This window comes from Excalfactoria chinensis, chromosome 5 (assembly GCF_039878825.1).
Source record: "Excalfactoria chinensis isolate bCotChi1 chromosome 5, bCotChi1.hap2, whole genome shotgun sequence".
NCBI lineage: Eukaryota > Metazoa > Chordata > Aves > Galliformes > Phasianidae > Excalfactoria > Excalfactoria chinensis.
Window position 1 is genome coordinate 28,736,016 of NC_092829.1, and position 13,994 is coordinate 28,750,009.

General features: G+C 34.4%; 1 protein-coding gene across 4 annotated transcripts in view; it reads right to left on the minus strand.

Annotated features, from left to right (window-relative positions):
• Positions 1 to 13,994, minus strand: part of FSIP1 (fibrous sheath interacting protein 1) — a 68,505-nt gene that overhangs the window by 34,689 nt on the left and 19,822 nt on the right. For all 4 annotated transcript variants that reach the window (XM_072337634.1, XM_072337636.1, XM_072337637.1 and 1 more), the window contains exon 11: positions 11,466 to 11,603. In XM_072337634.1, coding sequence (XP_072193735.1) covers positions 11,466 to 11,603 — 138 coding nt within the window. The remainder of the gene's footprint in view (positions 1 to 11,465; positions 11,604 to 13,994) is intronic.

Below are 13,994 nucleotides of genomic sequence, written 5' to 3' on the forward strand. Positions count from 1 at the left end.
AAAAACAAGGTGTTGAGAACTTTCCATATAATCCAGTCTCTGGAGTTAATGTAATTGGTTTTCTCAACATCTTGGATGCTCAGCAAATACTTGGTGCCATAGCATCAGGCACAAGTATTTTACCTGTATTCACAAGTACTTTTTGTAAAAGAATGTTGAGTAAAGAGTAAAGAATAATATTTAAAGATTTAATTATTAAAGATTATTTAAACATTTAACAGAAAAAGACAGAGGTGGAATGCAGTTTTTCCACAAACAACATTAAGTTTTGCACTATGGGATTACAGAGAGGTCAACTGTGAAAGTGCAAGTATGATTTAGCCTAATCATTTTCTACCTGGCAAAATTCCAAGTAATAAGTATTACAATACAATTAATACTTTGGATTCGTTTTATTCTATGTATTAACTTGTGAAGCAGGTTCCACGATGTATCAAATTTCAACAGTGACATATTTCTAACAGCTAATGGAGGTCTTTCCTTTTTCATATTCTCAACACTGAGTAATTGTTTTCATGTTAACTGGAACTTCTGTGAAGGTTTTACCACAACAGACTTTCCAAAGACAGTTGTTTAAACATTTACTGAAAGGTCTGAGTATTAAAACTGAGTAGTAATTTCAGCGTTAAATTTTCAAATGACTGATCATTCATATTCCTCTATAAATTCCTCAAAGATTGAGTGAGATTATGATATATTCTAAGTGCTTTAATCTCTTTAAGAAAATGCAGATCCAAAATAGCTCTAATGAAGACAATTACATTGTAAGACTTACCATATAAAGCAGACAGACATATGGAAAAGAACTATTTAAACAATTTATCTAATTTTCTCCTCAGAAATCTCTTGCAAAAAAAAAAAAAAAAAAACCAAAACAGGATTCTCCGAAACAGAACAAGTTATCTACATCATTTACTATCTGCCTGGTAAACTGGAGATGCTTCTTCTCATTGTTTAACTGTATCAATATGTTCACATAAATATTGCCCTAATTTAACAGTTCAAATTCAAGCTATTAAAATAGTAGTTCATTGTTCTGTGCACCTTTGTTCCTAAAAGACACTGAAGTTCTGCATGAAACCATGTTAACTCACTGGTTAAAAAAATACTTAACAGTTCAGCAACAGGTAGCATAAGAAAGAGGAAGGAGAAGAATTGGTTGAAAAAGGAATACATGACACCAAAGAGTAGTTACAGTAAGAATGGTAAAATTAGCTGAGCTGGAATTGGTTCTGATGTTGGTGTTCACTCCTACTGTACTTAAATATAAGTACATAACGCACTATTTTACTTCAGGGGCTTTTACTTTGCAACATTATTTTTCTGATTTTGAAAAGCATCAAGTGCCCATTTTCATTATCTTTGCCACTTTTCACCTATGCAGTTACATAACACATGGAAGAAAATGTCTAAATGTTATCTGAGTAATTTGCATTTGGACTCCTGACGTAAAAATCTAAGGCTTCACAGCGATCGGAATCAAACTGAATTAAGAACAAGAAGTAAACAAAAATAACTCCATCACACAATTCAACTCACTATCGAAGCTAGATTTTCCAGAGTAGTTTAATCCCATTAAATCTCAAAGTAAAGCCTGTTGTGACACAAAAGAAAAGTGCAAAGCTCCCAATTTAAGGACTACTTACAAATCATTAAAGAAAGAACACATATAATTTGAAGCATTAGAATGTATGCTGAAATATAATTAGTGGCTATGAATCAATACTGGATGGATTAAACTCATTCTTGGAATGTTATTATGGAGAGTACCTTGTGGAGAAAGAATGATCCTTCTGTTTGCACAGCTTCAATTTACTTTTAAATATGACTTGAATAGAGATAAAGGCCCACCATTTCAAAATGTGGCTTTCTAAATATAATCAGCCTGAATTATGCCTGTTTCACACTGCAGTACTTGCAACCTGGTTACAGGCAGCAGGGATAAGGCAGCACTCTGCTTATTTCACTGCTTAATTTTTATGGTAATTACCACACCACAGCCAGAATGGAGAGCATCTGCCAAAACTGAAGGCCCCACAATAATAAAACTGACATGTGCTGTGATATTGTTGAAGTGCTGACTAAGAAACTTCTTTTATCTCCTCTTGAAGCTGTAAAATGGTATTCCTGTTATTACTAGCAGGGAATTTTAACAGCCTTGCATTTACAGCAATTATGTAATACATGCACGAAACAATAGAGTTTCACATCACTTAATAAATCCTTGAGCTCTCTTCGCTCCAGATTTCTCGCTGGCTGGATTTTATGGTCTGGTAGTTCTATCTGACCTTCAGAACACTGAAGTACACAAACTACAAAAGCACCAGAAAATTATTAGAAACAACTGGCTCTTCTCCATGTTAGATCTATTTAATGAAGAGAGCATGATGCGTAATCATGGAGGTTAATTAAAAGATTTGCTCACTCACTTCTCTCTGTAGCTAAATGTTGTGAGCGTCTGGCAGTAAAGCAAGAGAGATATAGACACGATTTTTCTTACCAATAACATTCTTTTATCAAACAACCTTTGCTTAAAAATAATTGTAACAATAGTAAAAATAAATGTAATTTATCATTTAATCTTTTCTTAATTTTTGAGCACAAAAATACATCATTAACATTGGGAATTTAAATTTTCATTTTAGGTCATTTGCCTGCTGATCTACACATTTTATATATACATATATATATATACACAAAAAAACTTTTATTTGTATTATTTTTGTGTATACACAGCATATATACATGCGGTGTATAAATGTATGTATGTAAATATATACAAATATTTTGTATATATGATATTTAGGCTAGTCCTGTAATAGAACTTTCACCAGAAGATATATTCACATGCCATAAATTTCTCCTCCTCCTTTTCATAAAATGTATTTGACAGACATATCCCTACAAAAACAACTAACACTGTTTCAACTTCAGAAACTCGACAGTAAGTCATATGGTAATGAATTCACTCATTTCAAACTTATTACTATTATTTAAGTTCATTTTTGTAAAGGTTTCTACCCTCAATGACATTTGAAAAGTCACAGCGATCCTGTGAAATCCCTGGTGACTGGAAAAGGGCAACATCACATCCATTTTTAAGAAGAGTACAAAGGATGACTCAGGGAACTACCGACCTGTCAGCCTCATTTCTGTGCCAGGGAAGATCATGGAGCAGATCATCCTGAAAACTATGCTCATGCATAAGGAAGAGAGGGAGGTGGTATGGGATAACCAGCATGACTTTCACTAAGGGCAGGGTCTGTTGTGACAGGGCAAGGGGAAACAGTCTCAAAGTAAAAGAGGGGAGCCTTAGATTGGATGAAGATTATTATTACTATTTTTTACAATATGGGAGTTGAGACACTGAAACAGGTTGCCTAGAGAGATAGTGGATGCCCCATCCTTGAAGACATCCAAGATCAGGCAGGACGGGGCTCTGAGCAACCTGATTTAGCTGCAGATGTCCCTGATCATTGCAGAGAAGTTGGATTAGATAATCTAATGAGTCCCTTCCAATTCAAACGATTCTATGATTCAAATTAATTAAAGACATATCATTCTAAGAAAGTAACCAGAAATCATCATGGCTCTCTACTTCCAATTACTCTTACAAATAGAGCCATCCTTTGTGTGTATAATACCAAGAAAATTACTTTTTTTTTGTTGTTTCTTTACTTTTCAGTTGCTTATTGCTCTTGCTCTGCAATTAATTTCCTTAGTACAGCTTTTTAGCTTTGTCCCTAAATAGTATTAACATCCCCAAATTCTAGTAAAAATGACACTGGTCAGAACTGAAATTAGATTTCATTTCCCCAATCAATATTTTTGGTGAGAAATCAGTATAAGATATTGCATGACAGTCTAACAACAAACAGCTCTACTTTCTTAGTGACACAAGTAGACCTGTTAAACATATGACAGTTTCAAAAACATGCAATACTTATATACAAATGATTTTACATTAGTGTAAGAATCTTTGGAATTTTTGTTTGTTTGATAGAAAGTACACTATTACAAAGACCTGCATGGGGAAATTCTTCTTCAATAAGAAGACTGTATGAAATTTAGACAGTAATATACACAGCTTCAACAAAAAGAGTGAAATCCTGTAGACTGGTCCTCATAAAACAGGAGATTCCTGCCCTTTCTTAGTGAATTTGTGTAATATTCAAGCAAAGAGCAGATGACAGGCACAAAGGACTAATTATGCTTGTGTAAGTAGTTAATTAGTTTTCATCTTTTTTTCCAGGAACTAAGTAATACTTCCTGTGATGCTCTTGGAAACACTGAGAGTTAAATAACACTTTTTAGGGGAAAGAACAAACAAACAAACCACCTCTTTAATATTCAATACACATGCATATTTCTACCACAGAGTACTATATAACTTAGTAATAGGGTCTCATAGAAAATGAACTCACTCAGACAAGTCTACTGACTTTCAGCTCTAGACAAAGACTATCAACAGAACAGGCAGAAAAGACTACATGCCATTGATACCAACAACTCGATCCCACCAGAAAGTGATGGGGAGCTCCCCAAAATGTCAGAAAAAGAAGAAATCCGCATGAAGAATGTGGAAGTGCTTTAACAAATGAGTGGTCACAAAGGGCTTGCAAAAAACAGCCTATAAAGCCTGTGATGATCTAGTGCAAGCATTCCTGAAAGAGTAATTTAAAAGTGTCTAACTTCTTCTGTGGAAGAAATTCATATAAACCTCTTCCCTCCCAAATATAGCTGACAGAACAGAAAAATAATAGTGTGTCTTATAAGGAAGCAGAGGAAAACATTCCTTATAAAGTTCAGGCTAGTATCTTCAGTCTTCCAATGACAACTGAGCACAACTGGATTTATTAGTCACTATATGAATAGGTGAAACTAAGGTAAGACATCATTAAGCATGCACAAATCCATAAATATGCAGACCAGGAGAAAAAATATATATATACTTATCACTAAGACACAATACTATGTACCAATGTATATTTTACAGTATTTCTAAGCAGAACAGTCTTGAAATTGAGAAATATTGGGAGGAGAAGAAATAACAGCAAAAATTAAATTAAACAGAAGAAATGAGTCAGAAAAGAACTTATAGCCCCACTTTTAAAAATTAAGCAGGATTGCATGAAAGACCAGCATTTATCACAAAGTAGGCATCTTGTACCTTTTATGTAAATGCAATCAGTTTGCCTAATGACAATTATGCTGGTCTTTAATAATTACTGAAGCACATGCCAAAAAAATAAGTTCTAAACTCAATCTGCTTCCCCTCTTTATGAGCAGAGACTTCAATGGCAAGGGCATAAGCAAGACTAACAAAAACTCCTCACCACAGCCCAAAAGCTAAGGAAAATAAAACTCATGGTTTTTGGTATCTCAATCAAAAATGAGATCACTATCTGCACAAAGGACGTTACTAGCCCCTTCACACTGATCTGTTTATACATTTTGCATGAAAGTATTTCAAAAAATATTATAAAGAAAATACACATTAGGCAGTGTTCATAATGCTACCTTTTCTTCCAGAAGACCATTTTGCCCATCACTGGACTACAGAGATAACATCTGTAAAATCTGAATGAATGAGCTCAGTTTGAAACTTGATGACAACTTGGGAAGCAACTTAAGCAACGGTACATCACAAACTTCAGAAAAGTGGTCCCTCTTCCTTTTATTTGGTGAAGAAAAACACACATTACTAAAATGACTTTGGGAAAAGTTCTACTCTTAGGGACAAACATAAACTTATTGAGAATCTAGACTATTACATGATATCATGTGGTTTGCTCTACATATGTTACTGCACAGCACCACAGGAAGAGCCTAGATGGACTAGCAATATACAGAGTAGTCTTGCTCCAAAAAAAGTAATAGGCACAGCTACGGTCTTGAGTTCAAAAGTTTTATCAATGAATTACCAGAAAGATACTGCAACAAAACATCATATTACAGGATTGCAGAGTTGACAAATAGCTCTGCAAATAGATGGAAGGATTTATGTTGCCCGCTTCTTCCCATTTCATGGAAATTAGGAAGAACAGTAGAAGTCAGGAACAAATAATTTATTTCATCTGGAATTCATCTACTACAGAGGCAGGATTAGGTACACTAAATACAGCCAGCTTCAGAGGAAAAGCTGGCATAAAATTATATAAATAACCAAGATCTGTCACTATCCTGATGCACATTACACCATGAAATGCTTTTTAAGAATTTTTCCAGCAACAAATAATAATGAATTTTATCCTGTGATTTGCTTCCCCACAAATACTCATTATTCTACATCACACAGATAAGAATCATGCCATCTGGATTAAGATATTCCTTGAAAACACTGACTGTTACTGATACTGACTGTTACTTTACCATCTTTGTATTTTCATTCCACATCACCTATTACAATCACTCACCTTCCTGCAAAGTTCAGTTATTCAGGAAACAGATTATGTAAAATTTTATTATTATGTGTTATGAGAAAAGGCATGGATAATTAACAATCACATACAGTATTTGACCACCAATTTGTTTAAACTTGTGGGAAAAAAAAGATTCTAGGCACACACAGGCATCTGATGATACTACATTTAAGATTAATCCAACCAAATTTAATATGTGGCTTAAAAGGATTCACTGGAAGTAAGCAAATTTTTTCTTTTCAAAGTACCAGTTTCTCAGTCATTCTAAGAGTTAACTAATGTTAATATGTACACTGGTGTGTATGTGTATATATCACTATAATAAAATATACAATATTATATTATATATATACATATATGATGCATTTATAAGACACGCATATAATGTATTTGAAGGATATTTGAATTTATCAATATATAACAAAGACATCAAAACAAGTATCTGCTGCTTGCTTTTGGCATCAAGGAATAATCCTCCAGGGTAAGACATTTAAATTAACATCCTATACTCAGCAAAGGTGAAAACATCATAACAGCCTGCTTGAACACATATTTAAACCTACTATCTGCTATGAAGAAATTCAGCACCTCACTAAACATGCTACTGGATTATCACAAATGGTCAACTAGTAGAAGCCCCAGTCGAAAAATAACCACATTTATTATTCTTTCTATATAAAATTCTTTTCATTAATGCTCAGCAACACGCATTTGGCAGCTGAACATTTTTTGAAGCAGCAGTTAACAATGCAATTCACCAAACAAAGATAAGCTCAATGGTTTCCAGGAAACTGAAAGATGAAAGAATGTGGAGAGAGTCAGCCATGGTTTCAAATGAAGAACAAGTGAACTAAGGTCAAACTAAAGCCTAAAAAGAAACTCAACAAGGGCCCAGAAACCACAGTACAGCCACATTTCAGTTAGACCAAGATTTCACAATGCATTTCAACCGTGCATACACTACATTCTTCAGTATATTAATTCACTGGGGACAATTTTTTCAAAGTAAAGGAGAAACTCCGACTGCAAAGCCCAAAGTTTCTTTACTACAAGCATATACTTCAATAGATTTTCTGTAGTGTTGCTGTTTTTTTTCTAATGACTGTAGCCTTATCTCTGTAATGATTTGTGTCTTATCTTCCAGTCTTGCTTTGTGGACTCTGTCTTGAATGAAACCATTGAACAGTACATACAAGATAAGGTGTAGCAGAGGGATCCATAAACATTATAATTTCAGAAGTCAGCATCTACTAAATAGCATTCTCCAGAAACATTATGAATATATTCTTCCTCCATGAAGGAAAGGTCAGAGTAAATCTGCAGTTGTACAAATCCATTTGAATAATTCCTTCATACAGCAGTAGTGGAAGTAATGCAGCATTCTACTGCAAGACTCTCAACATTTTGTTAAGTTATTTCCACACCTACTGCAAGTTACTCTCTAATACATTCAATTTAATTCTGTTTAATCTATCCATCAAAACAGAACACAAACAAAAATGAATTACCAGAGAGACTTTTTTTTTTTTTAATAAATCATTAAAACTCATCCCTCAGCAAATCTGTGAACATCTGTATTTTAAAACAATAAAGCCCAATACAATCTTACATTCATAACATTCCTAACTTCTGACAAATCTCACCCTCTACTCTCACAGCATTTATTTCCAGTTTTACGCAGCAAATTACAGTGGCTTAGGAAAAGCAAAGAACTTTAAATGCATGAATTTTAAACAGACAGTCTAATTAGCTAAGCTATAAAATTAACTTGTCAGAAATGAGAGATCTCCCACAATCTGTATTTAACAACATAGAAATGACATTTTCTCCAGTATAGCATTCCCTAGAACCATGCCTGTGCATTCCTCCACTGACATATAGTGAAGAGTGCCACCTATTGAATCACAAATGTTATCTCCTGAAATAATTATTTTGGAAATATGCCAGCATCAGGAGACACCATTCTATTTCATCCAGTCCTCCTTAATAATAACTGTATTTTTCAGAAATAAGGCTATATGGTATTAAGTGCACAAAGCTAGAAAAGTAGCACCTTCTGGTATTGCAGGCAATCGATTCAGAGTTCTAAATACACAGTCTAGACAAGGAAGAATGTCCACTATGTTGAAAATGTTGAAAGCAGACTGATAACAAAATATACTGTTACAACCTGATCAACTCTTGGAACACACCCATTTATATTCAAAACATCTGAATGAGTCAGCAGTTCACTGCATTTCCCAGGCCTGATGTAGACCAGCACAGTTCCCAGACGCACTTCCTCAGATTGTGTTTGCCTCATGAACAAGGTCAGCAGTGATAAAAAGTGATATAAAGGTCAATGACCAGGAAAAGATGACAATACACACACTTATTTTATCTGCCTACCCATTAACCTACTCAATATACAAATTCTACATAATTCTTCTAGTTATTTGCTTCCCATTTTTTAGCTAATTGTAGCATAGTAGAGCAACTCATTAAAAGGAAGTTCTACTACTGTTCCAGTGTTTTCAGCAGAGAAGAGCTAAACACGTTGACTCACTGTTGTGGCACGCATGCAAATGAATGAGCTCTAAACTGATCACTGACCACCCCCTTGTTCAATATCTTATTCCCATACACTGCAAGTACGTAAAAGGAATTGATGCCAGTAAGAATGTGTGTTAATTGGCTGCTTTATTTTTCTTTAGTGCAAAGATCAAAATACACATGGTTGTATCCACCAGCTAGCTGTCTAATCATATCGAGTGTGTAGTTCCAGTACAGCCAGCACTAACACTACATATATATAAACAACAGCAAAACTTTCTGTAGTACTATTTGTAAATGATATTATACCACTGCAGTCATGCTGTTATCTGAACCCTGAAGCTTTTGATCTGCACTGGAGAGGGCAATAAAAGACAATGGGAATAATATTTATCCTAACTCTGACTCTGTAGAAGGTAAGCCCTCTAATGAAGCCAAAGGTGGACTACGTGGATTTTTGGTCTGCGAAGAAGAAACTGAGTTACACAACATACAGCCATTAAAAAATTACCTTTTTTCCGCTCAATGCAGTGATAATAAAAAATTACCACCTGTGAAATGTGTACAAATTCTTGATCCTTTCTCTTGTAGAATCAAAATGTCATCAGGTAAAGGGAGCACATAGGGATATCTCTAGTCCAACCTCTTGCAAGGTCAGCTCTGAGATCACACTCAACAGTTCACAGCTGTTTCATCTCAATTACAGGTACTGATACATCTTGCTAATTTAGCAAAATATTCAGGGTGTCTTGTAAAAATTCAGTTTTTCCAGTTTAATACAAAGGCACTCTGGGGCAGCAGAGCTTGCTCAGCCTGGAGAAGGGAGGGCTGCAAGGAGAGGTCATAGCAACCTTCCAGTATTTAAAAGGGGATTATAAAAAGGTGAATCAACCTTATACGAGGTTATACAGTGACAGGACAAGGGGGAACGGTTTTAAGCTCAAGGAGGGATTGGATGTCAGGAGGAAGTTCTTTACAGAGAGAGAGGTGATGTGCTGGAACAAGCTGCCCAGAGAGGCTGTGGATGCTCCACCCCGGAGGTGATTAAGACCGGGTTGGATGGGGTCCTGGGCAACTGTTGGTGGCCCTGCCTGTACCATGGGGGTTGCAACTTGATGATCCAGGGGGTCTCTTCCAACCCAAGCAATTCTATGACTCTATCCATACTAGCTTGAATATCACTTTGGTTTCTCACAAACTGCTGAACTAATTTGCCTTCCCCACATAGCACCTTCAATGAAGAGGGGAAAAAAAAAAAAAAAAAAAAAAAAAGCCTTCCTATCTCAAACCAGAAACATACTGAATAAAGATGTTCACAACTGAAAAACATGCACAGGTACCCAGTTTTTGGCCACTAGTGGCAGCTCAGTAATATAGTAAGGTTTTTTCAAGCTTTCCCCTGTTCCATTAAAGATCTCATGTGAATACGGAAAGCCTTTGAAGTTTTGCACAAAAGTATATATATTAAAATAAAAAAATGAAAAAAACCAAAACATGATTTGAAGATTTTCATTCTTTGCTCATAAAAAGATCTATAAGATCCAACATATAAACAAATGCTAAAATTGGTTTTCAGACCAAATGACAACTGTACCACCTTAGGACTTCATCTAGCTTTGAATAATTTACATATTTCCTCCCTAGTTATCTTCTCTACCAGTTGCTTCATAACTCTTTAAGATAAAAGAGCACACTTAAAAAGTGTATGTCAAAGAGGATGAAAAAAACAAAAAGAAAATAAAGTCCTTGAGGTCTCCCCATGACTAGAATTTTTACTTATATTACCTTATTGAAACTTATGTAATAAATTGTACTCATTGAAAAGAAAAGAATTGTAATATACTATTTGAGCGAGGCACGGAGTTCTACAAGTCTGAACTTGTCAATTTTGACTACGACTTAGGAATAAACAGAATTTCAGCCAAAGAGTATTTTAAATCATATATTCCACATCCACTTTCACTCAAAGTAGTAACAGAGATGAGATGTGATGTATTTGTTCTAAAACAGTAATGATTATATTTTTAACCAGCATTCTCCTTGCATGCTCATATTTTAATGGCTCTTGCTTCTAAGAAATTCACACATCAAATGAAAATTAAGCATAAAAATATACTAAATTAATCTAGTAGAACTAAATCACACAATATTTTCACCAGACCCAGTCTTCCAACAAATACTGAACTGTAGAAATCCTAAAAATAAATGCTTTAAAGGTGTATCTGTACAGGTTTGTTTATAAATGGTATCTTCTCCTCCAGATAAGAGGGCAAAGTAATTTCTTTTCCACTTAGAAAAGCACTATTAAACAGCAACAGGCATTACAAATAAAATACAACTCCCAGATTAACCAAGTTTGACTTTTTACATGTATAATTCTTCAGGAACTCCTTTAGGAATATATCAGAACTAGATTTTGTTGTAAAGGTGTATGGTGTGATAAATTCTAAAGTTTTCAAACAGAAAAAAAAATAATAAAAAGAAAAAAGTCAAGTAAAAGCAGAGACTTACAAAATTTCTCTCTAAAGATTTCAGCTGACGATCTATTTCCTTCAGACGGTTTTGTTGATCGCGATATTCTTTATTGTCTCGTAGAACCATTTCACCTGGAAGTACTTCTAGGCTTCTGTTCGCATAAACCAGAGACTCCTTAGAAAAAGAATAGGCAGAGATTAAATTTTTATTGATCCAAAGTCTGAAGAACGTTCCTTTGATTTACATCAGCAAAACATGGTCATAGTATAGAATGATGTATTAGTTTCAAATTTGGCAAATACATTAATTTTTGTTACTCATATTTTCAAATCCAATAGCTAAATGTTTGGCTGGACTTACTTGAATAAAAAGCCTTCATCACATTCAAGGAGGAATTTCTTTGATGCTTAAATTCTATTACAAACATAAAAATGCGTTGAGAACTTTAGGTTCAAAAGCTCACTCCCAGTCAATGACACCGGAATCAGAATTAGGCCACTGCTGACCATTCTCAGAATAGAACGAAAGAATCAAAATTGAAACAATTGCAGGCCTTGTTTCCTTGACATCACAGTAAATTAAAAATATCCACTGAGTTCAAGCACAAGTTAGATGTACAACTGTCATTATCCTCTTGGGTTACACATTCTCATATCCTACAGTAGTTTTGTGTCATGGATCAAATTTTGCAATTAGTAACAATGCTGAATACATTAACAGTTCAGTGTAGTACTATTACATGAAAGAACAGAACGGAATGACAACTGTTTGCCAAAAACAAATGGCAGCTATAGTGTAGTTGGAAAAAAAAAACAGGCTTTCTGTTGCAAAGAATGCAAGTACACTGAATAATAATAATAATAATAATAATAATAATAATAATAATAATAATAATAATAACCTGTTAGCCAATTCTATCCGAAAGAACATAAGCAATCATTTACAAACAACATATTTTTCATTCCTTTTGTTTTTTTTTCCTCTCCAAAGCAGTTTAATAAACACGTAGGAGGAAAACAATTCAGATAGGACGTCTGATTGGAAAGGAAAATCAACTTTGCAATTTCTCAACTGCAACATATAAAAAAATTAAGTACCTGAAAACATCTTTTCTAAACATAAAAAAAGAAAAATATCTACGAGCTCTCAGATTTAAACTACTGTGCCCGAAAATAAAATTAACACAGTAGAATCTTTGAATACTTGTTTGCAACATAAATATTCAAATCAGTGACAGTTGGCTGTACCACAATCCCAGATTTTTCCTCTAACAGACACAGATATAAGCAGCAGCACCTGATAGTGACTAGAATTTCTCTAAACTGAGCTCAAGTTTAACATGGACCACCTAAAGCTAAAATTTGTTAATACTAAGTATCTATAAAGTTGGGCTTCTCTAAATACAGAGAAAGATTATTAAGTAAACATGATGCCCAACTGCAAGAAAACTATGTAACAGAACACAGAATAAAACAGAGGACTTATTTAAACTTGTTTTAATTAATATAGGAAAGGACAGGATCTTTATAACTGCAATATAAACACAAAGTCAGCAAAGGAGCCCAAAACAAACACGCAATCTCCCTCTAGTAAGATAGATTGCTTTTGTATGACTTCATTCTTCCAGGGATTTTGATATGAGTGAAATAATTATTGAAACCACTGGGGACAAAGGGGAGGATGGAAGGTAATAACTAGAGGAAAACATGAAGCTGGAAAGCCTTACACTATTTTCCTGAAATTCTTTATCTCTAAAGGTTAGAGTAAAAAAACAAACAAACAAACAAAAAAACTGTAGAATGCAATTGAAGAAAATACTACACTAACAAAATACACTTTTCCCTGCAGGTTCAGGGAAGGGATGGGAAGGAAAGACGTAGATGACACAAACTGACTGTATAAAATTAACTAAAACTTATTCCAAATTTTTAAGAAGACTGTGTTGAGAACATTTTCACTAAATTTCATTCTGAAAATAGAGTTGTTACAGCATTTTCATCATTGAAAAGTAAGCCTTTCTTTTTTCAGTAGGCTTCAGTAAGCCTAATTTTTACAGTGATCTTGATGAAGTCTTCAGAAAGAAAATTCATAATGAACAAAGAATATAAGAAAGGCTGTTTCCAACACCAGCCTATCTCCAGCAAGACCCTACAGGGGAGTATGCACACACTGGGACAGAAACAGAGCGAATCTATAGTGACAATTTCTACATGTTCTACCCCAGACAAAACAATTGTAATTCATGGACCTACTTCCATGACAAAGATTGCACTTTGACTCAGAGCTCTCCTTGAAAGACCTTCGTTCTATAATGTGTTCACTTGTGTTTTGAATAATGTATACCTCTGCATCCACAATGGCTTCTGGCAGAGTCACAGTTGTCAGAAAAACATTTCAGTTGTTGCTTGAATCTGCCACTTTCTGGTTTCATTTGATTCTTTCAGTTCTTGCATTAGATAACATGGTAAAGTACTGTCAGTATTTACTCTCTCTGACAAGTATGATTTTGTATACTTCAATCACACTTCCTCTTATTCATTATTCCAAACTGAAGAATGTTGCTGT